The sequence below is a fragment of the Dama dama genome, chromosome 9 (genome assembly GCF_033118175.1).
Source record: "Dama dama isolate Ldn47 chromosome 9, ASM3311817v1, whole genome shotgun sequence".
Taxonomy (NCBI): domain Eukaryota; kingdom Metazoa; phylum Chordata; class Mammalia; order Artiodactyla; family Cervidae; genus Dama; species Dama dama.
Window position 1 is genome coordinate 6,689,010 of NC_083689.1, and position 25,811 is coordinate 6,714,820.

At 51.1% G+C, this 25,811-nt stretch overlaps 1 protein-coding gene across 2 annotated transcripts in view; it reads left to right on the forward strand.

Annotated features, from left to right (window-relative positions):
- Positions 1–25,811, forward strand: part of ADAMTS2 (ADAM metallopeptidase with thrombospondin type 1 motif 2) — a 261,043-nt gene that overhangs the window by 138,667 nt on the left and 96,565 nt on the right. For both annotated transcript variants that reach the window (XR_009694017.1, XM_061149663.1), the window contains exon 4: positions 22,151–22,353. Coding sequence is in view for 1 of the 2 variants with exons in the window: in XM_061149663.1 (XP_061005646.1) it covers positions 22,151–22,353 (203 nt within the window). In the remaining variant the exon portion in view is untranslated. The remainder of the gene's footprint in view (positions 1–22,150; positions 22,354–25,811) is intronic.

Sequence of the window (25,811 nt, forward strand, 5' to 3'; positions counted from 1 at the left end):
GCCCTTCGGGGTCTTCACACTTCTATTCCCTGTGCCCCCACCATCCCTGTTTCCCCCACGCTAGCCACCGTCGAGGTCACCCCACACAGGGTATAAGAATAGCAGTCAGGGATCCAAAAGAGGTAGATGAGATATTATTCAAAATGGCATCACGAATGCTCCAGTGAAGTGCTCATCATCTGGGCCTTGGTTATTTGGGTTGAACATTGACTACTTCCTGCCCAGTTCTCTCGCCACTTGGTCAACTTGGCATAGGTAAATCATTCACTCACAGTATCTGGGCACTCTCCTGTGTCTGACCACGCATGCAGATGGCAGTGTCAGCCCATTCCATCAGGGTGTGCGTTTGGTTAGGTGCCCCCTCCATGAGTTGCCCAGTGTTCTGGAGCCTTTGTCTCAACGAGGGGTGAATGGTTAGAGATGCCAACCATTCTATTTTGTCCCCAACACATATGATACTGTCCACCTCTGTGTCCCAAAGTTGCTAGAGCCACACTACCAAGGGTTCCCCTTGCTTTTGCCGAAATTGCGTACCCAAGGTGACCAACCCTGCCTGAGTATATGGTTGATAATGTCGTGAACTCAGTCACACTGGGGGCCCCTTGAGGATGTCCTCCCTGGTCTCTAGACTGCTCCTGCTTCACTTTCTGCTGTTACCATCCTTGCTGCCAAGCAGGGACCTGCAGTCTCATGACTTTCATCATCAGCGTCACTTACCGCCTCACTGTCAGAGATGCTGGGTTCTTCAGGGCCACGGGGTTGTTGCTCTAACGCCAACTTACGATGCTCTAGTCCTTACAAGTGTCTCTGCACACTGCGCCCCAGCACAGCATCACTGAGAGCACTGTCCATATTCGCCTTCAGGGCAGTCAGGAAAACCCACCCCACAGTGCCAGGCAGTCTGTGCAGCAAAAGGGAACTCACCGCCTGTAACGCCTTTTCAATGCTAGCTGGTAAACCATCCACCACTTCCCAGTCTTCCACCGGAGCCCACACCAGCAGGATCACAACCACACAGTATCACATGCTGTATGTGGCCACTGGCTTCCTCCATCCAGCAGAGCCTCAGGCTCCTGTGCTCGCTGGGTATTCTGCTGGCTCTTCTTCTGTGCAGCCTCAGACTCCTCTCCCTGCTGAGAGTCCTGCTGACTGTGCCAACTGTATTGCTGATCCTGCTCACAGCACCAGTTGTCTCCCTGTATCTCACCGTGCACCCTGTTCGCTGAACCCGTGGTAGTCAAGGCACTAGCTAAGAGGCTGAAAGAAAATGCGGGGAGCTGTAGGATCTGCAGATGCGTTTATTCTCTCCTGGCTGGCGCAACAGCCAGAGCCGCAGACATAGCGTACCACAACATAACCACACACAACCCTTCAGGCCTTTTCCAGGTGACGTGTGTACAGGCATAGCGCACAGAGGAACCCATGACCAAGCGAGCACCTGGTGATGCGTGCGAGTGTCTCTCTAACTGCTCTCAGCTGTTACCTAACCACGTATTATAAAACGCGGGGCGCGAGCGCCTGACCACGCTGTCTTGGCCGACTTGCTCTTTCCCTACAGGGTTCCAGCAGGAGCCTCAGGCCCAGCAGAGCCTGCCCCATCTGGGCGCCCCTCTTCCGCGTGACTCCTCCCAAGGCTTCCCCGGCAGCAGAGGGCTTCCCGGGGTGGCAGGGTGCCCAGTTCACCACCCCCGCGCTCCCTGCATCGCGTCACAGCAGTGACACTGCCTCTCAGCCTGTGTTTGTCCACAGGCTGTATCCAGCCGTGGCCCCTTTCCATCTCCTTACAGAAGCTGCCGTGTCTGTTGCCGTGTCCTCCGGAGGAGGCCCAGATCCTGCAGAGTCTGGCCGTCCTGATGGCTTCTACACTTCCGAGCACCTTCCTTCCTGGCTTCACCCGCTCCTTGTCCTTCCATGCCCCTCCCTGCTTATGGCTTCCCTCACTCACCACACAGGGATGTATTTCCACCAACATGGGCCCCCAGATCCACACGTTTTAAATTTGGCAATCTGAGCAGATGTTTCTTTCTTTTATCAAGGGTGAGGTTGGACATCTTTTTATACACTTAAAAGCTGCTTGATGTTCCTGTCCAAGAACCGTCCATTCATACCACTTGCCCATTTTCCTTTTGGATTGCTGATACGCTTCTTGTTGACTTGAAAGAGCACTTCACTTTTTTTTAAAAGAAAATTATTTTTAATTGAAGGATAATTGCTTTAGAAGATTATGTTGGTTTCTGCCATACATCAGCATAAATCAGCCATAGGTTTGCCTGTCCCCTCCGTCTTGAACCTCCCTTCCGCCTCCCTTCCCATCCCATCCTTCTAGATTGTCACAGAGCCTCCATTTGAATTTCCTGAGTCACACAGTAAATTCCCACTGGCTGTCTGTTTTACATATGTTAGTGTCTATGTTTCTGTCCTATCTTTCCACTCACCCCACCCTCTGCTTCCCTGCTCCCTGTCCATAGGTCTGTTCTCTATGTCTGCATCTCCACTGCTGCCTTGAAAATAGGTTCCATCTTTTAGATTCCATATATATGCGTTAATATGCAATGTTTGTTTTTCTGACTTATTTCACTCTGTATAATAGGTTCTAGGTTCAGCCACCTCATTAGCACTGACTCAAATGCATTCTTTTTTATGGCTGAGTAATATTCCATTGTATATATATATACCATGGCTTCTTTATCTGTTCATCTGTGTGTGGACTTCTAGGTTTCTTCCATGTCCTAGCTATTGTAAATAGAAGAGCACTTTACTTTTCTAAGCCACTGTGTGTAGTGCACGTGATCTTGGGTGATTCCTTGGCTGTGTGTGGGAATGAGCCAGGACCCTGAAAGAGGAGGAGCCTGGGAGACACTGAGTGTGTGTTGCAGTGTGGATAACCAGTGGGCATCTGCTGAGTCCTTGTGTGAAGACTCCATAACGGATCACAGCCACCAGGACCTGGCTTGAAGGAGAAGGGGACTCTGGTAGACAGTGGGTGTGAGTTTGGCCCAGGAAGTTTCAGTCACTGTGAGGCTTCGGACAGTAGACTTAGTCTAGCTTGTTACGGTCCTGACCACAGGCTTCCCTGCCAGGAGGAGCCTCTAGGAAATGTGCATGCCTAGGAAATGGTGGGGCTGAGGCCTCAGGCTGACCTGGGAGCCCAGCTTTGATTTGTTTCATCAGGCTGTGCAGGGCTCACACCGCTTTTAATTGCCTTCTGATATCCACAGAACATTCTTTGGCATTGCCTTTCTTTGGGATTGGAATGAAAACTGACCTTTTCCAGTCCTGTGGCCACTGCTGAGTTTTCCAAATTTGCTGGCATATTGAGTGCAGCACTTTCACAGCATCATCTTTTAGGATTTGAGATAACTCAACTGGAATTCCATCATCTCCACTAGCTTCGTTTGTAGTGATGCTTCCTAAGGGCCACTTGACTTTGCATTCCAGGATATTTGGCTCTAGGTGAGTAATCACACCATTGTAGTTATCTGGGTCATGAAGATCTTTTTTGTACAGTTCTTCTGTGTATTCTTGCCACCTCTTCTTAATATCTTCTGCTTCTGTTAGGTCCATACCATTTCTGTCCTTTATTGAGCCCATCTTTGCATGAAATGTTCCCTTGGTATCTCTCATTTTCTTGAGATCTCTAGTCTTTCCCATTCTGTTGTTTTCCTCTATTTCTTTGCATTGATCACTGAGGAAGGCTTTCTTATCTCTCCTGGCTATTCTTTGGAACTCTGCATTCAAATAGGTATATCTTTCCTTTTCTCCTTTGCCTTAAATTTCTCTTCTTTACTCAGCTATTTGTAAGGCCTCCTCAGACAACCATTTTGCCTTTTTGAATTTCTTTTTCTTGGGGATGGTCTTGATCCCTGCCTCCTGTACAATGTCACGAACCTCTGTTTACCAGACCTAATCCCTTGAATCTATTTGTCACTTCCACTGTATAATCATAAGGGATTTGATTTAGAACATACCTGAATGGTATAGTGGTTTTTCCTACTTTCTTCAGTTCAAGTCTGAATTTGGCAATAAGGAGTTCATGTTGTGAGCCACAGTCAGCTCGTGGTCTTGTTTTTGCTGACTGTATAGAGCTTCTCCATCTTTGACTGCAAAGAATATAATCAGTCTGATTTCAGTATTGCCCATATGGTGATATCCATGTGTAGAGTCTTCTTTTGTGTTGTTGGAAGAGGGTGTTTGCTATGACCAGTACGTTCGCTTGATAAAACTCGGTTGGTCTTTGCCCTGCTTCATTCTGTACTCCAAGGCCAAATTTGCCTGTTACTCCAGGTATCTCTTGACTTTCTACTTTTGCATTCCAGTCCCCTATAATGAAAAGGACATCTTTTTTGGGTGTTAGTTCTAGAAGGTCTTGTAGTTCTTCATAGAACCATTCAGCTTCAGCTTCTTCAGCATTACTGGTTGGGGCATAGACTTGGATTACTGTGATATTGAATGGTTTGCCTTGGAAATGAACAGAGATCAGATTGCCAACATCCGTTGGATCACTGAAAAAACAACAGAGCTCCAAAAACAAAAAAATCTACTTCTGCTTTATTGACTATGCCAAAGCCTTTGACTGTGTGCATCACAACAAACTGTGGAAAATTCTTCAAGAGATGGGAATACCAGACCACCTTACCTGCCTCCTGAGAAATCTGTATGCCGGTCAAGAAGCAATAGTTAGAACCAAACATGGAACAACAGACTGGTTCCAAATCAAGAAAGGAGTATGTCAAGCCTGTATATTATCACCCTGCTTATTTAACTTATATACAGAGTACATCATGTGAAATGCCAGGCTGGATGAAGCACAAGCTGGAATCAAGATTGCCAGGAGAAATATCAATAACCTCAGATATGCAGATGACACCACCCTTACGGTTTACCCTTTATTTATAATATTGGTTTTTGTCTTAGTCTGTTTTGATATTACTATAGCTTCACCATGCTTCTTTTGGCTAGTGCATTATCTTTTTCTTTTTTTTTTTTTCTTTCTTTTTTTTTATTAGTTGGAGGCCAATCACTTCACTTCACAACATTTCAGTGGGTTTTGTCATACATTGACATGAATCAGCCATGGATCTACATGTATTCCCCATCCCGATCCCCGCTCCCACCTCCCTCTCCACCCGATTCCTCTGGGTCTTCCCAGTGCACCAGGCCGGAGCGCTTGTCTCGTGCATCCCACCTGGGCTGGTGATCTGTTTCACCATAGATAGTATACATGCTGTTCTTTTGAAATATCCCACCCTCACATTCTCCCACAAAGTTCAAAAGTCTGTTCTGTATTTCTGTGTCTCTTTTTCTGTTCTGCATATAGGGTTATCGTTATCACCTTTCTAAATTCCATATACATGTGTCAGTATGCTGTAATGTTCTTTATCTTTCTGGCTTACTTCACTCTGTATAAGGGGCTCCAGCTTCATCCATCTCATTAGGACTGGACACCACCCTTACGGCAGAAAGCGAAGGACTAAAGAGCCTCCTGATGAAAGTGAAAGAGGAGAGTGAAAAAGCTGGCTTAAAATTCAACATTCAGAAAACTAAAATCATGGTATCCATTCCCATCACTTCATGGCAAATAGATGGGCAAACAATGGAAACAGTGACAGACTTTTTCTTTGGCTCCAAAATCACTGCAGATGGTGACTGCAGCCATGAAATTAAAAGATGTTTGCTCCTTGGAAGAAAAGCTATGACAAAGCTAGACAGCATATTAAAAAGCAGAGACATTACCAACAAAGGTCCATCTAGTCAAAGCTATGGTTTTTCCAGTAGTCGTGTTTGGATGTGAGAATTGGACTATAAAGAAAGCTGAGTGCCAAAGAATTGATGCTTTTGAACTATGGTGTTGGAGAAGACTCTTGAGAGTCCCTTGGACTGCAAGGAAATCAAATCAGTCAATCCTAAAGGAAATTAGTCCTGAAAAATCTATTGGAAGGACTGATGCTAAAGCTGAAACTCCAATACTTTGGCCACCTGATGGGAAGAACTGACTCACTGGAAAAGACCCTGATGCTGGGAAAGGTTGAAGGCGAGAAGAGAAGGGGACGACAGAAGATGAGATGGTTAGATGGCATCACTGACTCAATGGACATGGGTTTGGGTGGACTCCTGGAGTTGGTGATGGACAGGGAGGCCTGGTGTGCTGCAGTCCGTGGGGTCACAAAGAGTTGGACACGACTGAGTGACTGACCTGCCTGATCTACAGAAGAGAGACTTCACATGCAAATCCAGATTTCAGACTTCTTTATAAACACAAGGCCCAGTAACACAGATCTATACACTCCTAGCCACTGCCTTCCACCATTCCACCCCACCTCCTTCCCCTGCCCACCCCTGCTGTGCCCTTTTGTCCCTGGCCCAAGTCAACATTTTCACTTGGCTTCTCTTAGGAGAGCGATATTTCTTAGTTAAGCGTGATAAAAACAAAAGATAAGCCAAGAAGTCCCCCTGTTTCCAGGAAAAATGGGAGAACATATCTCTTTCTGGAAACGCAGACTATTTCTCTGTGTTCAATATGTAAACAGCGTGTGTCTGGGTCAAAGAGAGAAAGGGACGTGGTAATACACCCAGCCTAGCCACCTGCCAACCCTGCACATACTGAATCCTTGCCGCTGGCACAGCTAGGCCCCCAGGGCTGGGGAGCCCCAGAGAGGGTCTCTTTGGAGTGATGCCTGCCTGTGGCTGGGCCCAGCCGTGTGTTTTTAGACAGCTCCCACATGGCGTTGGGATGGCTAGCAGTTTGGCAACTGCTCTCCCAGGAGAAGCGGGAAGATCAGTAGCAACAGCAGCAGCTGCACGGTCAGGCGGGCGTGAACACGCAGCCCCTAACCTCCCGACCACACCGTGCATCACCCCCAGGACAGGGAACGCGGTAGACACACCTCCCTCCAAGGTACTCCCCGCAACTGCTCCTCCCAAGGAAGTGCTCGCTGTGGCTGCTCCCACGCCTGCAGCCCCTCAGGCTCTCCCAGACTCAGTTTCTCAGATGTATCATAGGAAAGACAGTTGTTGTCCATGATTCCAACAGGTGGGTTTGGCCCCCGGCTTCTTGATTTGTTTTTGCCAAGCCCCGTGAGAGGTTCAAGGGGGCCCAATCTTCCAGGAATTCCGCACAGAGTGTGTGTGTTGCATATGCGCATGTGTGAATGTGTGTGTGTGTGAATGGGTGGTAAGCACGTGATTGTGAGTGTGTGAGCTTGTGTGCACACCTGCCAATGTGTGTCAAGGAAGAAGTGAGAGCAATCAGCACGTCTGTGAAGGTGATGTAGCCCCAGAGGGCTGTCATGGGGATGATTCTTCAGATGAAAGGGGTCTGGCAGATCCCTGGGACTGAAACACTGGAGGAGTGAAGGAACCAGGGAAGGAATGAAAACACAGATTCGGGGGGCCGAGGGGATGGCACGGGGAAGGGCAGCCAGTCAGAAACTTCCCAAACAGGAGGAAGTTGGGGCTGGACCTTCAAGGAGGAGCAGGATTTGCCAGGCAGACAGTGGCAGCTAGGTCTGGCGCTCGGGGTGTTTCTGCCCCAGGGAGCAGTGTGTGCGAACTTCAAGGGTGGGAGAAGCCAGCAAACGGAGACTGGCAGGTGGGCTGGGGCAGGGTTGTATTTGGCCTTCCCTGCGCTGCTTGGCGCTGCAGGAGATGGGAGAAGCAGGCGCCAGCGGCCCCTGTGGTGTCTGTGTGCCAGGCTGGTGGGGTGCCCGCAGGGGCTAGACCAGGGCACTGTGGTTCAGGGGCCGACTTGCACAGACCCTGGTGGGGTCACATCTGCTTTTAAACCAGGAAAGGAAACCCCAAACATGTTCAAGTTTGTGATGATTCTTGCAGTCTCCTCCCGCCAAGCCACTGGCCTGTCCTGGGAGCCCTTGGGGTGGCCCGGGCAGGCAGGGCCTTGGTGAGTTGGCCCCACGCCATCCTCTCTGCAGGAAGGGCAGCTCTCGGTGAGCGTGGGACTCAGGCCTGGAGTGCAGCCTCCGCCTCCGCACCCCAGTCTGTTAGGAAAGGCCCCTGTGAGGCTGCGTCACAGATTGAATTTACAGCGTTCAGCACTTGCTCTGATTTCTCATTTCCTCCCTTCTTCAGATGAGGCTGATCAAATTAAGCCCCGTCAACACCATCGTCTGTCAGGAGGCTCGGTGCTGTGTGGGGAGCCCAGGGCGTGTCCCTTCCTGGCCACGGTGGAAGCGCAGCAGCCCCAGGTCTCCAGGGCATCCCTTGGTGACCGCAGGACGTGGCCTTCTGAGGCAAGGAGCACCAAGGGAGGGGGACATGTCGGATCATCCATACTAATCAGTGTTCCCCCCAGCCCTGCAGGCTTCTGAACCCACTGAGCTCACGCAGGAAGGCAGCAGAGGAAAAGCCAGTTTCTGCAGGCAGACCATTTCTGGTTTGGCGGGGGTCCACGGTGGGCTGAACTGGGGGCCTCTCAGTCTTCTGCACCCTGGGATTTATCCATGGCAGAGCTGGGTCTCTTGCTGGTGGTGGATGGAAAAGAAGGGAAGGGTCAGAAGGGAAGGCTGAGCCTGCCTAGCGGGGAGGGCTGATGTGTCCCTGGGACTTGCTGGGAAGCTGGGGGCTCAGGGCTCCCTATCCCTGGGTCAGCAGTGTTCAAGAGAGAATATGCATGAGCCCTGTGTGGAGCACTTCTCTGGGCTGACCCACGGTGCCCGCTCCTGCCGGACAGGGGCGGACATGAGGAACATCAGGCAGCAGGTCATCCCTCTGGTCAGAAGTCCCTGCTCCCTCAGCCTTGCCCAGCCTGGGATCTTCAGAATCTTTCTGTCTGTCTTCCTGCTCAGTCCATGGGACGTTTTTGTTTGGTTGGTTTTGGTTTTTTTTTTGAGTTGTGCAGCATGTGGGATCTTAGTTCCCTGAGCAGGGATCAAACCTGTACCCCCTGCAATAGAAGTGCAGAGTCTTAACCACTGGACTGCCAGGGAAGCCCCCAGAAAGGTGTTTTTTTAAAATATTTTTATTTCTTTATTTTTTGTCGTGCTGGGTCTCCATTGCTGTGTGCAGGCTCTTCTCTGAGTGGGAGTTACTCTCTTGTTGCCATGTGCAAAGACCTCATTGCTATGGCTTCTCTTGTTGCTGAGCACAGGCTCTGGGGTGAGCGGGTTTCAGTAGTTGTGACTCGTGGGCTCCAGAATGGGGGCTCAGTAGCTGTGGCACACGGGCTTAGTTGCCCCGCCACATGTGGTATCTTCCTGAACCAGGGATTGAACCCATGTCCCCTGCATTGGCAGGTGCATTCTTAATCCCTGGACCAGCAGGAAAGTCCTCCTGGAAGGGTTTAAAGCATTAGTCCCCGCAGTGCTTGTGCTCCTCTCCAGCATGCACTTATGGGTGGAGTCCCCCCACTGGAAGGGCGCCCCTTCCCCCAGAGCTGTGCAGGGCACCACTGAGCGTGACAGCCCTGAATATGGGCCCTCACTGCCTCCCTGCTGCCATCCAGCACGCACTCTGATCGAAAGCATCTGAAAGCTCCAGTTCAGAGCAGAACAACCATACAAAGAATGAGATGGGAAGGGGTGCTGAGCCACTAAGGCTACTTTTTGCTTTCACGGGAATACCATCCTGCCTGTCTGGGTCCTTGGAGTCCCACACCTCAGGGCTTTGAGTGGATGTGGTGAGGTGGAGTGTGGGTCTTTGAACAGGGTCACGGTGTGTGTTGCTCTGGGATGGGGTCTCCAGCTTGGCGAGGGCCCCCCAGCCCTTTCAGTTGCCTCTTGTCTACTAGCCCGAGTGCAGCTGGCTCTGAGGGGCGCTGTCCAGGGCTCAGGTGCAGTGGGCTGGATCCTGAGTCAGACACCTTACCTGCTCCCTTTGCTCCATGAAGCGGTGGCTGGAGCATGACTTCCCTGGGCTTGTCCCCCTATCCGCACAAGGGGGAGTCAAGCCCTGCTCCGTGGGGCTGCTGTGAAGAGTGAATATAGGTGTCCATAAAGCCCCTGTGTCACCTTCGTCGTCATTTCCCCGTCATGCTGCTGATGGGGCTGTCTGGAGAATTCTCTTCTCCATCCTAGGAAGCTGGCTTGGTGCTAGGATGTGGTCCTTCCTGCATTGCCATCCTGAGTCCCAGCATCAGCGAGGAGGAGCCCTTTGTCCTCGCCCTCTGTGTGCCGGGCTCCAGGTGTAGCCAGGAGGCTCATCCCGCAGCCTTGAGGGTGGGGGCTTGGACAGGTGGCTGGGAGTTCCTACATCAACCATCATGGCCTGGCTCTGGAGGGCCTGGAGCAGGGCTGTGCTGCCTTCTGTGCCCGCAGCATCTGTTGGCACCAGGCCCCTCTCAGAGCACTGGGGCCACCACCCTGCAGTGGCCCCGCCCACCCTGCAAGACATGGGGCTCCACATCTGAAAAGATGAAAGGCCCAAGAGGAGAAACAGGTTGGCAGCTGGAGAGAAATGCCTTGAACTTGGATTTGGAGGCTCCAAAGACTGAATGTCTGGTTCCTAGCATGAGCTAGGGCAATCGCAGAGGGATGGGGGTGGTGGCAAATTCGGAGACCCTTGGGATGAGGATGGAGCTGACTCTGTGGGCGGGGAAAAGCAGGCCCTGTTCCTAGTGGGGGCCTGGTGGCTGCAGGTGCCATAGCCCCTGGTGGGCAGTGCACCTGAAGGGGTGGGATGGTGGGGGAGGAGGCATTCGGTCCTGGAATTCTGCGTGTGGATGCCTGAGGGCCTTCTGGAGAGCTGGATGTCCAACTCTAGGATCTGGAACGCATATGGAGCTGTCAACAGGGGTTTCCCTGTTAGCGACACACTCGGACAGGCTGTGCCAGGGTGGAGACTGTGAGGACCGTGGTCCCTTGACGTTGGCCGTCAGCATCCCGCTTGCCAGCCTCTCACTTCCTCTACATTCACAGTGAAATTCCAGGGAATCCTCCCTTCTGTTGGGACCTGTGGGTGTCTGTGTTTTGTTCTGAAGTTCACAGTAAATATTTTCATTAAGCGATCTGCCAGCCTCTCCATTGTATCCCGCCATCTGGCTGCTGAGTGCTGGGGAGCGGCAGTGTGTGGAGGTAACTCAGGGCCAGCTTCCCTCCCCTCAGCTGACCGCAGCAGAGAGGCTGTTTGGTGCCCTGGGGGCTGAGGCCTGCTTTAGGGACCCGCCTGCCTTGACCATGTGCAGGCCCTCCCCGGGGCAGGGCCGTCAGCCCCTGGGCCCCAGGGGCCTGCTTCCCGAAGAAGCTGCTGTGTTCCTGGGCCTGGGTGGGCTTCAGAAGCCCCCTGGAGCAGGGCGCCCGGGGAGCAAGCGGGTGCAGAGGAGCCGAGGCCGTTCAGCCGGTGTGGGGGTGCAGAGCAGGCCCGGGGTGTTGGGGCTTCCCGTGTGGGGGGCCACAGAGCAGACCCCAGGTCCTGCTGCGAGGGGCTCCCCGCCACCCTGGGTGGCCCACGGGTCTGGGCCTCGTCTCGCAGTGGCCTCGACACTAAACGCAGGCACCCTTACTTCCAAGGCCTGAGATCCTTCCAAGCATCTGTGGGGGTCTGAGCCAGAGCCCGGCCCCTTTCTCTCGGCCACGTACCTTAAATCCACAGTGGACTTCCTCTACCCCGGCTACCTTGTGGTCTCTCTAAAAATAGGAGTTACAGCAGAGCAGCACCAAGTGATGCCAACAGCCAGATGCTGCTCTGGTTATGAAACCAGAAGATGGTGTCTAGCTTAGGCCAGTGTGTGTGTGTGTGTGTGTGTGTGTGTGTGTGTGTGTGTGTGTGTGTGTGTGTGTGTGTGTTGGGGGGACATGTTAGGACTCTTGTGGTTTCCAGACAGAAATCCAAATGAATCGACTCAAAGAGCTGGAGAATCCAGGGGTATATCAGCTTCAGGCACGGCTGAAATTAGGACCTAAAGGGCGTGACCTGTTCCCTTCCTCTCCCAGCTCTGCTTCTCCTGGAAGGAGGTGGTGCCCAGCAGCCGCTGGCCCACTTTGTCCACCTCCGCATCCCCAGCAGAGAGAAAGGAGGACACGTCTTCCCAGAGACCCTAACGAATGCTTGGCATGGGGTTCATTGGCCTGCCTGGGCCAGGTGGCCGCTCCCAGACCTGAGGATTCAGCAGCGTTGACTCCCCTTGAGGGCTGGGAGGGCGTGATGGGTCACCAAAGAAAAACCAGGGAGCAGCTCCCGGGGAAAGGCTGGGTTGCCATACAGCACAACTGTGGGTGGCTCTGTTCATCTCCAGCGGGGCGGGGGTGCTGGGAGGCCAGGTGGCTCGTGTCTACCGCGAAGACCACCATTGCCCCGGCTCTGGGAGGGCAGGCTCCAGGGGCAGGGCCTTCCCCATTCTCATGAGCTCCCGCCCCACCCCCATGAAAGTGCTAGAAGGGTAGGCAGTTCTGGACTCCAGGCATTCATGTATCTCCCAGCTCTTATCTCAGACTTGGGGCAGCCGTTAACAGATGTGGTCCTGGTGGATGAGCCCCCTTGCCCCACCCCTCCTCCTTTCCACCTTGAGTCATAAAAGTGACACCAGTCGGTCGGGCTGTGTCTGCCAGAGGTGCAAAAATGAATTCTGACTTGGTGATAAAGTTACAAAGGGCTAGGATGAAATAACCCTAAAGAGCTGCTTTTAATAAAGCTCACCAGTGGGGCTCCATGCTGATGGCCCCTGTGGGGCTGAGCCTCTTTCTGTTCCCAGAGCCTCCAGAGAGTCTGCCGGCTTCCAAACAGGGCTTTTGCTGTGTCCTAATTATGCTTCTGTGTAAACATATTTTATCTTAATGATCATCTTTAGGGGAATTTGCAGTCACAGAGGGCTTGTCTCGCAGTCGTTAACAAACGGAGAGGATGACTCTCCCCCAGATGACCTCTCCTGGTTGGTGGCACCAGCGTGCTGCAGGCTGCTGGTGCTCAGGAGTCTGGGCCTGGCCCGTTGCCCCCGCAGGGGCCTGCACTGGTTGCAGAAGGAGAGCTGGGCTGGAATTCTGGAGCATGTCCAGCACCTGGTCAACACCTCAGTCCACGGAGAGGCCTGTGCTTCTCAAGACTCACTTGTGACCTTGTTTGCGAGTCCCCCAGAAAGGGCCTTGTCACTTCCCAGAGAAACAGAAGCCAGACCAACCATGACCCAGGCTGCTCCGCTCATCTCCTCCAGGAGCCTCCTTGCATGGTCAGTGTGCACTTGCCTTTTGTTGTAATATTAATCACCTTTGATAGTCATTTATACATATATATATATATATATATTTAAATAGCTGATCAAATAATAAAACAGTAAATAAAATTAGTAGACGACAGGGCAGCAATTCAAAACTGGGTGATCTGGTAAGTGGTAGAAGTGGAACAGGTGTGGACATCCTGGAAATCTGGCAATCCTTACTCGATGATTATAAGAGCCTTTAACTCAGTAGTTTCACTCTTGAGTCTATATCGTAAACACATAGGGTGTCCTTAGGACATCCCAGTCCCCTCCTTGAACTGCCCCTTGCCCTGGGGGCTCTTTTCCCCTCCCCTGGACTAGGCACACAGATGGTCACAGTCACACAGGTCTCTCAGGAGGAAACTGAAAGCTGTTCATGGCAACGTTGCTTGGGTAGGCTGGGGGAGTTGGCAGAAACCTGGGTGTCATCAGTGGACGAGAGGGGCAAATCTGGCAGCTGCACTCCACACAGGCTTGAAGTTTGACATTCACATAGACAGACAGATCTTAACGTGGTGAGTGCAGAAAGAAACAGGATGAGACACAACGCAGCACCATTTGTCAATTAAAAACAAACACAGTCAAAGAACAGCATTGATTTTGCAAAAATACAAACGAAATGATGCCCTTTGATTATCTTAGAATGGTTGCTCATTGCAAGGGGAAAGGAGAGAAAGCTGGTTGTGGAGATATATATATATATATTTTTAAATGATATTGGGACAACTGCTTAGATAAAGGAGGAAAAAATCAAATCGTGGCTTCGCACCTAAGCAGAAACCAGTTCCAGTTCAATTGGTGACCTGGGATGACAAAAATGAAGTCATAAAGGTGCTGGAAGGAAGTTCCGCCAAATGCTTTCTTATGATGCCTTCATTAGGCAGGCTGTGAACTCTCACGTGAACGCCCATGTGAACTCTCCTGCGCCTTCCGGGTTCCCCCCGGACTGCCTGTTGCTCATGAGCAGCTTTCACACCCCTGGCCTCTGCTGGACAAGCACATGGGTGGAGGTCCCTGTGTGGGTGAGAACCAATGAGTCTTTCTGCCCCAGTGTTCAGGAACCCCTGAAGCTCAAATCTCTACTACCTCCCTGCAGAGCAGAAACTGCCATGTGTGAAGAAGGGGAGGATGGCACTTATGGAATAGACCGGGGTCAGAGGCCAGCCCAGCTCTCCTTCTGCAACCAGTGCAGACTCCTGCAGGGGTCGGTGGGCCAGCACCACCTGTGCAGGGGAGGTCATCTGTGGGCCAGTTATCTTCTCCATTTGTTTTCCTGCATCTAATGCTTGTTTGAAAGTGAAAGTGAAAGTCCCTCAGTTGTGTCCGACACTCTGCGACCCCATGGACTATACAGTCCGTGGAATTCTCCAGGCCAGATGCTGGACTGGGTGGCCTATCCCTTCTCCAGCACATGTTTCTGACCCAGGAATAGAACTGGTCTCCTGCATTGCAGGTGGATTCTTTACCAACTGAGCTACTGCTGGTTTGGGGAAGTCTAAAGCTATTCTGCTTCCAGTTCTTTTGATTTCTTCTGTAACTGCTTCCTCTTGACCCTCTCCTATTCTCTGTGAGAGTCTGTAGAACCTTACTGGTGTTCTGAAATTTCATGATGATGCCCCATGGTGCTGGGATGTTTTCATCTACCGTGTTGGGTGCTAGCTGGGCCCTTTCAGTCTGGGAGCACCTTTTAGTTGTAGGAATTTTCTTGAATAATTTCATTAGTTATTTCCTCTCTGTTTTCTCCTTTCTTTATGGAGCTTCTAGGATATGGACGATACATCTTTGATTGGGTCCTCCAATTTTCTTATCTTTTTTTCCTGATGGTTCAAGCCTTTTGGTCTTACTGCTTTACTCTCTGGGAGATTCTCAACTTTGTCTTCATAATCGTTTCACTGAATTTATTTCTGCTGAGAAGTTTTCAGTTCCAAAGAATCCTGTTGATTGTTCTCGTTTTGCTCTTGCTCAGTGGAGGCAGTATTTCCTTCTAGCTCTTGGGGGTCACTAATAATAGGTTTCCCCACCTTCCTAGGTAGTCTCTGCTTCCTCCATTCTCCTTGTTTTGATTGCTGTGGTTTTTCTTGCTCTCCATCTGTGGACTCTGAGCTTATCCTGGAGAGCTGGAGATCCTTGGTGGACTGCTCATGTGTAAGCGTGGGCAAGAAAAGAGGTGACTGGGAGCTTGATGCAAGAAGTAGGGAAGCCATGGACAGCAATGTTGCCTTTTGGCCTTTGGTCATATTCCCTAGAGAAGCCTCCTTCCAGCTTCCTGCCTGAGGGATAAAGGCTTGACCACCAGCGTTCTGGGAGTGGATTGTGGAAGTAGGCTGGTGTCTCAGCATTTGTTTCATCCTCGTTTTTAGCATGGTGCCTTTGCTCTCAACTACACCTGGTGCCTGCAGCCCAGAGATCTTCTTGAGAGAGAATGAGCTTCCAGACCAATGCAGTGTTAGTTACTGGGCTGTTACTAGGATGCAGGGTGTGAGGAAGGGATTTGGCATTAGCCATCAACTAGTCTTTATTTCAATCCACTCGTCGTCCCACTTCCAGAGGTACTTGGTGCCTTTGGAGGATTCTGCAATGCAAACTGGAAGCGTCTGGCCAGCTTCTCAGATATACTAAGTCCATTGCCATGTGGCCATCTGCTTTCCAGCCTACAACAGTTCTGTTATTTTTTTCCTCTCCTGCTCCCTCTGTCCTTGTTTGCTTGTGATTTAAGAAAAAGAAAAAAATCATCCCTTTACTAAAGTTATAATGGGGTTCCAAGGAGGGGCAAAATTGGATGTATGTGTTTAATGTACCATTTTTACCTAAGGTTCCTTCTATGCTTAGATTTGTGTTTAGACTTTGTATTCACTTCCATGATCTGTCTTTCATAACGCTCATACCACTATGATCTAATTAACATTATTTTGTAATGTGTTCTGAAATTTTGAAAGGTAAATATCTCCTTGTTATTATTCCTTTTTAATACTTTTTCTGGCTAATCTCCCATATATAGTCTTCCAGTTGAACTTTGGAACTATATTGTTAGATTTTAAGTTTTTTTTTAAAATGGAGATTGTGTTAAATTTATAGATTAATTTGGGAGAGAATCAGCTTGCAGTCCAGGATGGTGTCATTGTGTCTCCAATTACTGAGGTTGCCTTCTGCTTTTTTGTATTACTCTTTGTGTGATCTTTCTACATTCCTTATTTTTGTTTATACCTAGATATTTTGTGGGGTTTATTCTTATAGCCGATAAGCCTCTTTTCCCATTCTGTTTCCTAGCTGATTTCTGTTATGTCCAAGAAAGGTATTGATGTTTGCATACTGATTCTATGGAGGATGAGAATTAACTATTTCTTGTAGGTTTGGTAAAACTCTTCTCTAAAACCTTCTGAGCTTTTCTTTGACTGCTTTTTTTTTTTTTTTTTTTTCATTTTTTCTAAGCTTGCTTCAAGTTTTCTACTTGAGCTAACAATTAGAATGTATGTTCTCTATTTAGTCTAGGCCTACTAGAACTGTGTTTTTAACTTCTGGTGTTTAGGGTTTGAGGGCCTTCCTTCTTGTTTTCTTTGATTTTTCTCTATGATAGCAGCTGTGGGCATGATTTTTGAGTTCCCCTTTTGTCCTAATGTAAGTGAAATCTGGAACTTGTGCTTGAACAGGACACATTCTCTGGTTGTTGGGCCTAAACATTAGGTTGTTTTAGTAATTCAGATCTTCTGCAGTAATTCAGGGCTTCCCTGTTGGATTAGTGGTAAGGAATCTGCTTGCAATACAGGAAACAAGAGATACAAGTTTGACTCCTGGGTTGGGAAGATCCCCTAGAGGAGGGCATGGCAACCCACTTCAGTATTCTTGCCAGGAAAATCCCATGGATAGCCTGGTGGGCTACAGTTGATGGAGTCACAAAGAGCCAAATATGACTGAGCACGCACAGTAATTCAAATCCTGCCTAATGTTTTACCTAATTCATCTGTTGTTTTCTGGAGTAAATATATTAAAATGCACATAGAACTGTGGCTTTGCCTATTTCTCCTGTATCAGGTTGAAGCTCTGTTAGGTGAATGAAATGTCATATCTTTTATATCTTTTCAATGAACTGTTGATCAGTTTGTACCTTTAATGTCAGATTATATTTTATCTCATAAATATCATTATGTCTGGTTCTGTTTTGTTGGCAGTTACGTGGTAACTCTCTCTTTGCCCCATTTGTTTTAGCTTCTGGGCAATTTTGTTTAGTTACACCTTGTGTAAGTAATTTACAGCAGGATCTTGTGCCAACGCATGCTCCTTTGCTGGTCGCCTTACTTTTGCTCTTGCTGCCCGCTCCCCCCATCCCAAGCCTGGGCTTCCTGGCCCCGCTGTGCCTGCCCTCCTTCTGCCCAACTCCCAGAGGCACCCCTCCACCCACCTCCCCACTGCTGGCTCTGCGCTTCCTCCCATTGTATCTCTATGGTGGCTCCTGCCCCTCCCAGACCTGCTGTGTGGTACCCGGGTACCTGTGTGTATCTGTGGGGTACCAAGGTATACAAGACACTTGACCCCTGTCTTCCGAGGGGCCCTCCTTCAAGTGGAGTGGACAGGTAATGCCCAAGCAAATTCATAAATGAGATTCAAGCTGCAAATAGTGGTACATTCCATGAAGGAGGAAGACAGGATGCTGTCAAGGAGACACTGGGGGAAGAGAGAGCCTATTTTAATTTAGGATGAAACAAGGCAAGTACCCCTGAGGAGGGGACATTTCATCTGACAGCTGGAGGATGAGAGGGAGTAGGTCCAGTGAGGCATGAGAGGAAGATCGTTTCCTGGAGAAGGGACGGCAGTCTTCCCCATCACTGGGCAGCGGCTTCTCAAGGCTCCTGCCCCTCCTCCCGTTGTAGGCGTGTCCTTGGGGGAGGCAGATGGGGACCATGTCCAGTGCAGGAGGCAGAGGCCTCTGAGCTCTGTTCCCAGTGGACCTTTTGGGAGGCTCCTGCTGGACCTGATAGGAAGGCTCAATTTGGGCAGGAGCAGCAGCAGCAGAAAGGGCATCCCAGGAGAGACCAGTGCGGCGAAGGCCTGGGCATGGGATTTCCACAGGGACAGCCAGCATCCAGGCACCCTTGAGCCCACACCTGCTGCGTGGTGTTTATAGACTCAGGTCCCTGGAATTGCTCTTCTCTGGACTAAACACGCTTGCTTGTTTCTCCCAATTTCGGTTTCTCCGCACCATCTCTTGCCGCTGGTGAGATACACAGGCCACTCCGGGGCTCATCAACAACTTCGGATGCTGTGGCCTGGGCTGGGTCCTGGCCCCTCCTCTGTGGTGCGACTTGTCTGCACCACTGTATCTTCCTGAGGCTGCTTGATGCTAAAATGAGACAGTAATGAGGATGGTGAGGAGCCTCCTACTTGCCGGGGATTGGATGGCTGGACCGCAGTGGAGGTTTGTCACTCTGACGGGCTGTGCACACGCCCCACCATACCAGGCTGCAGGGGCAGCAGGAGCTGGGCAGGGTCCTGTGATCCAGGCACTGTGCGTGAGCTTGGCTGCTGTGACCTGCGTGTTCCCCTGGAGGGCAGGCACTTCAGGGTTTCCTGAATGCAGTTCTGCTTCCCCTTATTCTGTCCTGTCGGACAGACTGTTATTGATTCTTTGCGGAATTTTGTCTGCCCGCCTGTAGAGACACTCAAATGAGGGACAGCTCTTGGAGGCTTCCTATTGTATCATCCTTTGCCCGAGACGTGAGCTAACTAGAGGGTGCCCCCAGCACGGGGAATGCCAGAGACTAAAAGCCCGTGGTTGCCCATTGGAAAGACAGGGTCCTGCCACAGACACCTCCATGCAGGGGAGCCTTGGCCTGCTGGGGTCCAGTCTGCCCCCGTCTACCATGGATCAGCCCCCCAGCAGGACTGGTGACTTCTCCCCGTGTGGGAGTCTGTGCGCAGAGGTGACAGATTGCCCTCCGTCCTCTGCAGGAGATGGGCAGTGCTGACTGCTCAGTGTTCAGGCCTGGTCAGAAATGAGGGGTCAGGCACAGGGCTGGGTAAGCTCTGGGTCACTGAGGCTTGGCCACTTACGAGCATGCAGGAGCTGCAGGGGGAGGCGGGAGGGGGACCGAGAGAGCTGAGGCCTGTAGACTGGACAGGCTGCCCTGTGCAGGCGGACAGGCTCTGAGGCTGGGCGTGGTTGCAAGTAATCAAGAACAGCCCACTGAGGACCTGAGCAGAACTCTCAACCTGAGGGGCAGGCCTGCTAGGACCCGGGCACCAGGGCACGGCTGGGATCTCCGCGTGGCCTAGCCTTTAGGGTTGGGCCCACTGTAGGGAAGCCGGGAGACGTCCAAGAATGAGAAGGTGGAACGTCAGCCTGGCTGCCGAATCCCATCAGCGCTCGCGTGGCCCTGGGTCTGGGGGCGGCTCCCTGTGCCCTCCTAGGGCTGAGCAGGACTGGGGCTCCCAGGGACTGGAGGGCAGGGCTGCCACCTTTGAATTGCTTGGGGGGCCCTGTTTTCCTCCCTTCATCTGCCATTTCCTTTGGATTCAAGCACATCTCTACAGGGGCTGGGTCTTGGGGGTGGTTCTAGGACATAATGTCTAAGTCACCCTCCACAGTTATCATGATTGAGATAATAATGATAACAATAATTATGCCTGTGGTGAAATTAATGTTTCTAGTGCATTCTTAGGAAACATTGCTGTGTTTATGGACTTGTAACATACAGTTTAGTTAAAATAGAGTTTGCTCAACAGAAGCAACTACAAGATGTACCCCAGCCAGCCTGACCTGATGGTAGCCCCGAGCCCTCCTCAGAGAATGTCCAGCAAAGTCCCTGCACAGTGGCTTCACGGTTCAGGGTCTGGGGCCCACGCTGAGGCCTTCAGAGGTTACGTGGGCGTGAGGGAGCGGGCCAGGAGGCCTGGGGACCCAGGCATGGCCATTACTCCACAGCTCAGCGTGAAACCCCGTATCCCCTCTATAGTGGCTCCGTTTCCTAATTTCTTAGCCAGGCTGGCTATTCTAGATTTTTAACATGAACTCTCGAAACTTGAAATACTGTTGACCATATGCGGTATTTAAAAAAACACACAGCCCTAACAGGACCCCCGTGGTCTGGTTTTGCCCAGGGACTGCCTGTCAGTGAACCCTGGCTTGACAGGGGCAGAGGGTGACCTCCAGCCTCTTCCCCAGGAAGAGTTCTTTTTTAATGAAAATTATCATCTTTCTGCTTCCCAAGGTGGTTCTGAAGGTGAACTGTCCCTGCTTGTTGAAAATGCAAAGAAATAAATGTGTAAAAATAGAGCAGCGATTCCTCACCCCCCGTCAGGTTTAAGTAGCCGATGTCTCCCCTGGGAGCAGCAAGGATGGCCCTGAATCATCTCCAGACAGCCCAGCAGAAGGATTAGCTCTGCACGGGCGCCGGCCCTGGAGCGGCCCCGGGCAGTGCCTGCCGTGTGTGTGTGAATGTGTGCCTGTGCATATTGAGGGCACATGGGGGACTGCAGGGCTGTGTACACAGGGGCCCCAGGAGGTACAGGAGTGCAACAGACACTCAGCCCAACCCGACATTATTCATCTGCTCTACGGAGCCCTTCGTCTTCCCCTGCCCCTTCACCTCCGCTTTTCCTTCTTGGTCTGTCTGCGACCAGGGGGCAGGTTTGTGCCCCAAAGCTAACAGACAGCAGGTGTGAAGAAGAGAGTTTCTGCCTGATTGGGGGGGCTCTGTCAGCCTTCCTGTCTGTAAAATGGAGTCAATAATGCCCACCAAAGAGGCCTGTTGTCAGCACTGGATAAGGACACATTTGCAGAGGGCCCACAGGTTGGGCAGGACCTTGGCGACAGGCTGCCTTCTTGTGCCTCCAGAGGAGGCAGTAGACAAGAGCCTGGGGGACAAGTGAGAAGAATTGTTCTGGAAGACTCTTTGGCGATGTCATGATAACCTGATGTCCTAGGTCCTTCCCAGGGCAAGTGTTTCTGAGACACACCTGCTTCTCCCCTCACCAGGAATGCCGAGGAGGGGAAGACCCTGGGGTCAGGGGCCTGGAGCAGACACAGAGATCCATGCAGGGGTGTGAGGGGCTTCCAGAGACGTTGGCACTGGTTCTTACTGGGCAGTGTGGTCTGTGGCTGCCAGCAATGCTGAAGGTCAGCCCAGGCAACTCAGCTGCAACCCTGAGAGGTGGGGGCAGCATCTCTGGTTCCTGGGGGGCTCCAGGCCCAGTGGGAAAGTAGAAGGAAGTGGAAATGTGCTGCAGCTCTGCAGAAGATGCAGTGACATCCTGGGGCCCTGGCCTGATGGGATGCAGCCCCTGGCCCCGGACGGGCTGCCCCGCGCTGAGCCGCGTGTTGGTCTGTGGGGGCTGGAGTGAGCCCTGACCTGCAGACTGTGGCTCGTTGCCCTGTGAGGGCTCATCGTGGGCTCTGCATGACTGTCAGGCAGCCTCTCGGCTCCTCAGCACTTGGCAGCAGGGGCAGGCACAGGTCTGGGCGGGGGAAGGGTGCCCACGGGCTGGTCCCAGCCCAGGAGGGAGAGGGCGGTCCTGGCTGAGAGATGAGGGACTTTGCTTCAGCCAGGGGCTGAGCCAAAAGTCCCAGAGGGGAGCTGTCTGGAAAGATTCTGTGAAACACGTGCCACCTGGGCTGGGCCTCAATTTCCCCGGTTATAAATGGGCTGGTAACACCTGGGAGACCAGCCCTTTGGCACTGGGGGAGTGTGTGAATGGGTGAAAAGAGCTGGCTCTGTCCACCCAGGCTCCTGTTTTTTCTGTTCATCACTGGCTGCCAGGCCCAGCCTCTGGGATGGCTGAGCTGTGGGTTTCCATGCTACTGGGTCTGAGCTGACTTGCCCATCACAACTGCGCTGTCTGAACCTCAGTTTGCTCTGCCATGAAATGGGGACAGAAATGCCCTGGGTCACAGGGCTGTGATGATGGCCACACTGGCATCTTGCAGGGGCCGAGTTGCATCTGAGTGGGTTTTGTCCGCCTGCAGTGGCCTTGTTGAGCCTGGACTGCTGCTACAGGCTGTGTCCTCTCTCCTTCCAGGGGTCTCCCCAGACAGCCTGGACAGCCTCAGCCGTGCTCTGGGTGTTCTGGAGGAGCGAGTCAACAGCTCCAGGCAGAGGGTACGCAGGCATGCTGCTGACGACGACTACAACATCGAGGTCCTGCTGGGAGTGGACGACTCTGTGGTCCAGTTCCATGGGAAGGAGCATGTGCAGAAGTACCTGCTCACCCTCATGAACATCGTGAGTGGGGGTGGGGTGGCGGGGGAGGGCTCTGGGGTGGGGCTGGGAGGCTGGGGGCGTAGGTGGGCCAGGGCACCTCTGCTTGCCACAGTTTTCTGCTGGAGCTGGGCGTGAGTGAAATGGTCACAGGGAGGCTCTGTGTCTACAGGTGAGAAGAGGTGACCCTCTCATCGACCTTGTTTAGCCTGACTTCTCATCTGCAATTGTTTGTGGGGATTCTGACTTGGCAAAGCCATTTACATGCTAAGGCCATTTTTCTAGACACTCATCATCTGTGTGCTAGTTTTCGTAATTTTTCATAATACCCACATTGTGTAGGCCATGTGTTTTCCTATAAATCAACTGATTTTCTAAAAGTTTAAAATTATTTACAAAGGCAGCCTCACTTTATTGTAAACTGAAAGTCTCTCAGTCCTGCCCTACTCTTTGCGACACCATGGACTATATAGTCCGTGGAATTCTCCAGGCCAGGAGTGGGTAGCCGTTCCCTTCTCCAAGGGATCTTCCCAGCCCAGGGATCCAGCCGAGGGATCCAATCAAGGTCTCCCACATTGCAGGCAAATTCTTTACCAGCTGAGCCATCAGGGAAGCCGAAGAATACTGGAGTGGGTAGCCTATCCCTTCTCCAGCAGATCTTCCTGACTCAGGAATCACCAGGGTCTCCTGCATTGCAGGCGGATTCTTTATCAGCTGAGGTACCAGGGAAGCCCACTTTATTGTAAAGGTAATCTAAAACTAAAATGCAAGGTGATAAGGGGATGACAGAGGATGAAATGGTTGGATGGCATCACCAACTCAATGGACCTGAGTTTGAGAAGACTCGGGGAGATTGTAAAGGTCAGGGGAGCCTGGCGTGCCACAGTCCATGGGGTCGCAGAGTCGGACATGACCGAGTGACTGAACAACAATTTCAGCCCCAGCTAGACAGTCCTGCTTTCTGCTCTGCAGAAGGGAGATTAGCGTGTGTCAGGAGGACAGAGAATAACACCCATCCGAGGTTTCTCCTTGAGGTAATCAGAAGAAATAAAGATTGAAGAGAGTATCCGTGTCTCCCTGTGAGGCTGGGCTCCTTAACTGAGTGACTGTACCACCCAAGCCCTCTATGGCATCCCAGCGCACCTGCCCCATCGCTCTCCTGACAGGTTAAGCCATCGGCCTCCCCTCATTCCAGCCCCTCCCACCCCAGAAGGTACAGAATTCTGACCTTGCAGAGTGCAATCCTGCCTGCCCTGAGTGGTGCAAAGGTCCTGCCCCTCACTGCCTGGTGCCTCTGTTGAGCCCTGCTGGGAGAATAGGAGGGGTTGGAGGAAGATGCAGTGGGCCTGCGTGTCGTGGGAGGAGTGGGTTTGTGGAAGGAAGCCTGGGCTTGCAAGGGGATGGGGAGTCCTAAAGCAGCAGGGCTGTGTGCCCCAGCCTGTCGGCTCTGCTCTGCTTCCTGGGCCATAGTGAGCCCCTGGGAACTCAGCTGGCCCTTGGGCAAGACCCTGCTCCCAGAGCCCCAGTGAAGAGATAGGTCAGGAGCAAGAGGGAAGATATGAGTGAGCTGGTCACTGGACCAGAAGGCCCCTGCCTGCCTGCCGGCCTGCCTCTCTTCCTCTCCTCCTGCCTTAAGTAAGTCACTGACTCCGGAATGCAGCCACCTCATCTGCAAAGCTGGCTGACATCTGTTACATTTGCAGATATTGTTTTATTTTGGAGCGTGTTGTCACACTTAGTGTCACTTACTTTTGAAAATTACCTTTAATGTAATAATAATAATACCATGATGGCTACAAACATTGAGCTCTTTTTTAAAAACTCTTTATTGAATTTTTTACAATATTGCTTCTGTTGTTTATGTTCTGGTTTTTTGGCTGAGAGGCCTGTGGGATCTTAGTTCCCAGACCAGAGATTGAACCTGCCCACCCCCGTGCATTGGAAGGGAGAGTTTTAACTGTTTGACTGCCAGGAAAGCCCCAAATATTGAGATCTTAATGTGTGATTCTGTGTGGCAGGCTTGTACTAGTCACTTATCATGCATATCTTTGGAAATCTTCACACTAACTCTATAAAACTGGTAGAATATTAAATCTTGTCTGCCTTCAAAATACATGCTTTTCCTCAAGCATTATACCGCTCTCCAACTCAGTGGCCAAAAGCACTGGGGTGGAATAAGAGTCCTGAATCCTGGTAAAGGAGAACCACTCGTTTCCTCTACTCATGCCAACACTCGTGACACCTACGACCAGAATTAGCGTAGACCCCAGAAGGTAAGAGTTCAGTCTCACGAGACAGCCCCGCTTTAAACGCTTATCTCAAGCCCCAGAAGTACACGATGTCAGCTGTACTTCTGACCAACCCATCACCAGCTCCTCAGGTTCAATAATTTGCGAGTATAGTTCCCAACTCAGGGAACCACTTTACTCACTATCACCGGTTATTATAAAGCACACAGCTGAGGAAAACCGAGGAACAGCCAATGGAGGAACGCATGGGGGAGGTGCGTGGAGCTTCCAAGGCCCTTCTGAATGCACTGCCCTCCCAGCACCTTGATGTGCTCACCAGCCGAGAAGCACTCCAAACTCCATTGTTGAGAATTTAATGGCGATTTTGTTTTGTAGGCGTGATTGGTGGGAATCACTGGCCATGGATGGTGGTGGTAGTTTAGTCGCTAACTCACGTCCGACTCTTGAGATCCCATGGGCTGTAGCCCGCCAGAATTCTCTGTCCATGGGATTTCCCAGGCAAGAATACTGGATGGGTTGCCGTTCTCTTCTTCAGGGCGTCTTTTCTTTCCAACCCAGAGATTAAACCTGGGAATCCTGCATTGCAGGAAGATTCTTTACTGACTGAGCCACTAGGGAAGCCCGTGGGTGATTGACCTCAATCTCCAGCTCTTCTCTCTTCCCTGAAAGTTGGGGATGGGGCTGAAAGTTCCAAATCTAATCATACAGCTGGTTCCTCTGGCTACCAGCCCAAATCCTGAACAATCTAAGGGCCCACCAAGAATATCTTCATTAACATGAGCTCAGGTAAGGTTGAAAGGGGCTCATTATAAATAGCATAAGATGCTCCTCTCACCCCTATCATTCAGGAAATTACCAGGATTTTAGAAGGTTTGTGCCAGGAATGAGGGGCAGAATCTGGATATATGTTTTTGATTATTTTGTATCTGGATTACTCCTGGCCCTGCCACTACCAGCTATGTCTCTGAGAATGGGCTTCAATCTTCTAAACCTTGGTTTTCTCATCTTTAAAATGGACAGTCATTTTAATCTTGAATTGTCAATGAGGATTAAATTAAATAAATGAAGATGAACCTGCTTTTCAGTCTCTAAATAAATGTGGTTTTTATTGTGACAGTGACAATATTTATTAATAGATTAGTGATAGCAGGTTTAGAATTATTCTTAACAAGTCTGACAAGGACCCTGAAGTTGGAGTGGCTTCCTGAGGCTTGTGGGGCAAATCTGCCTTTT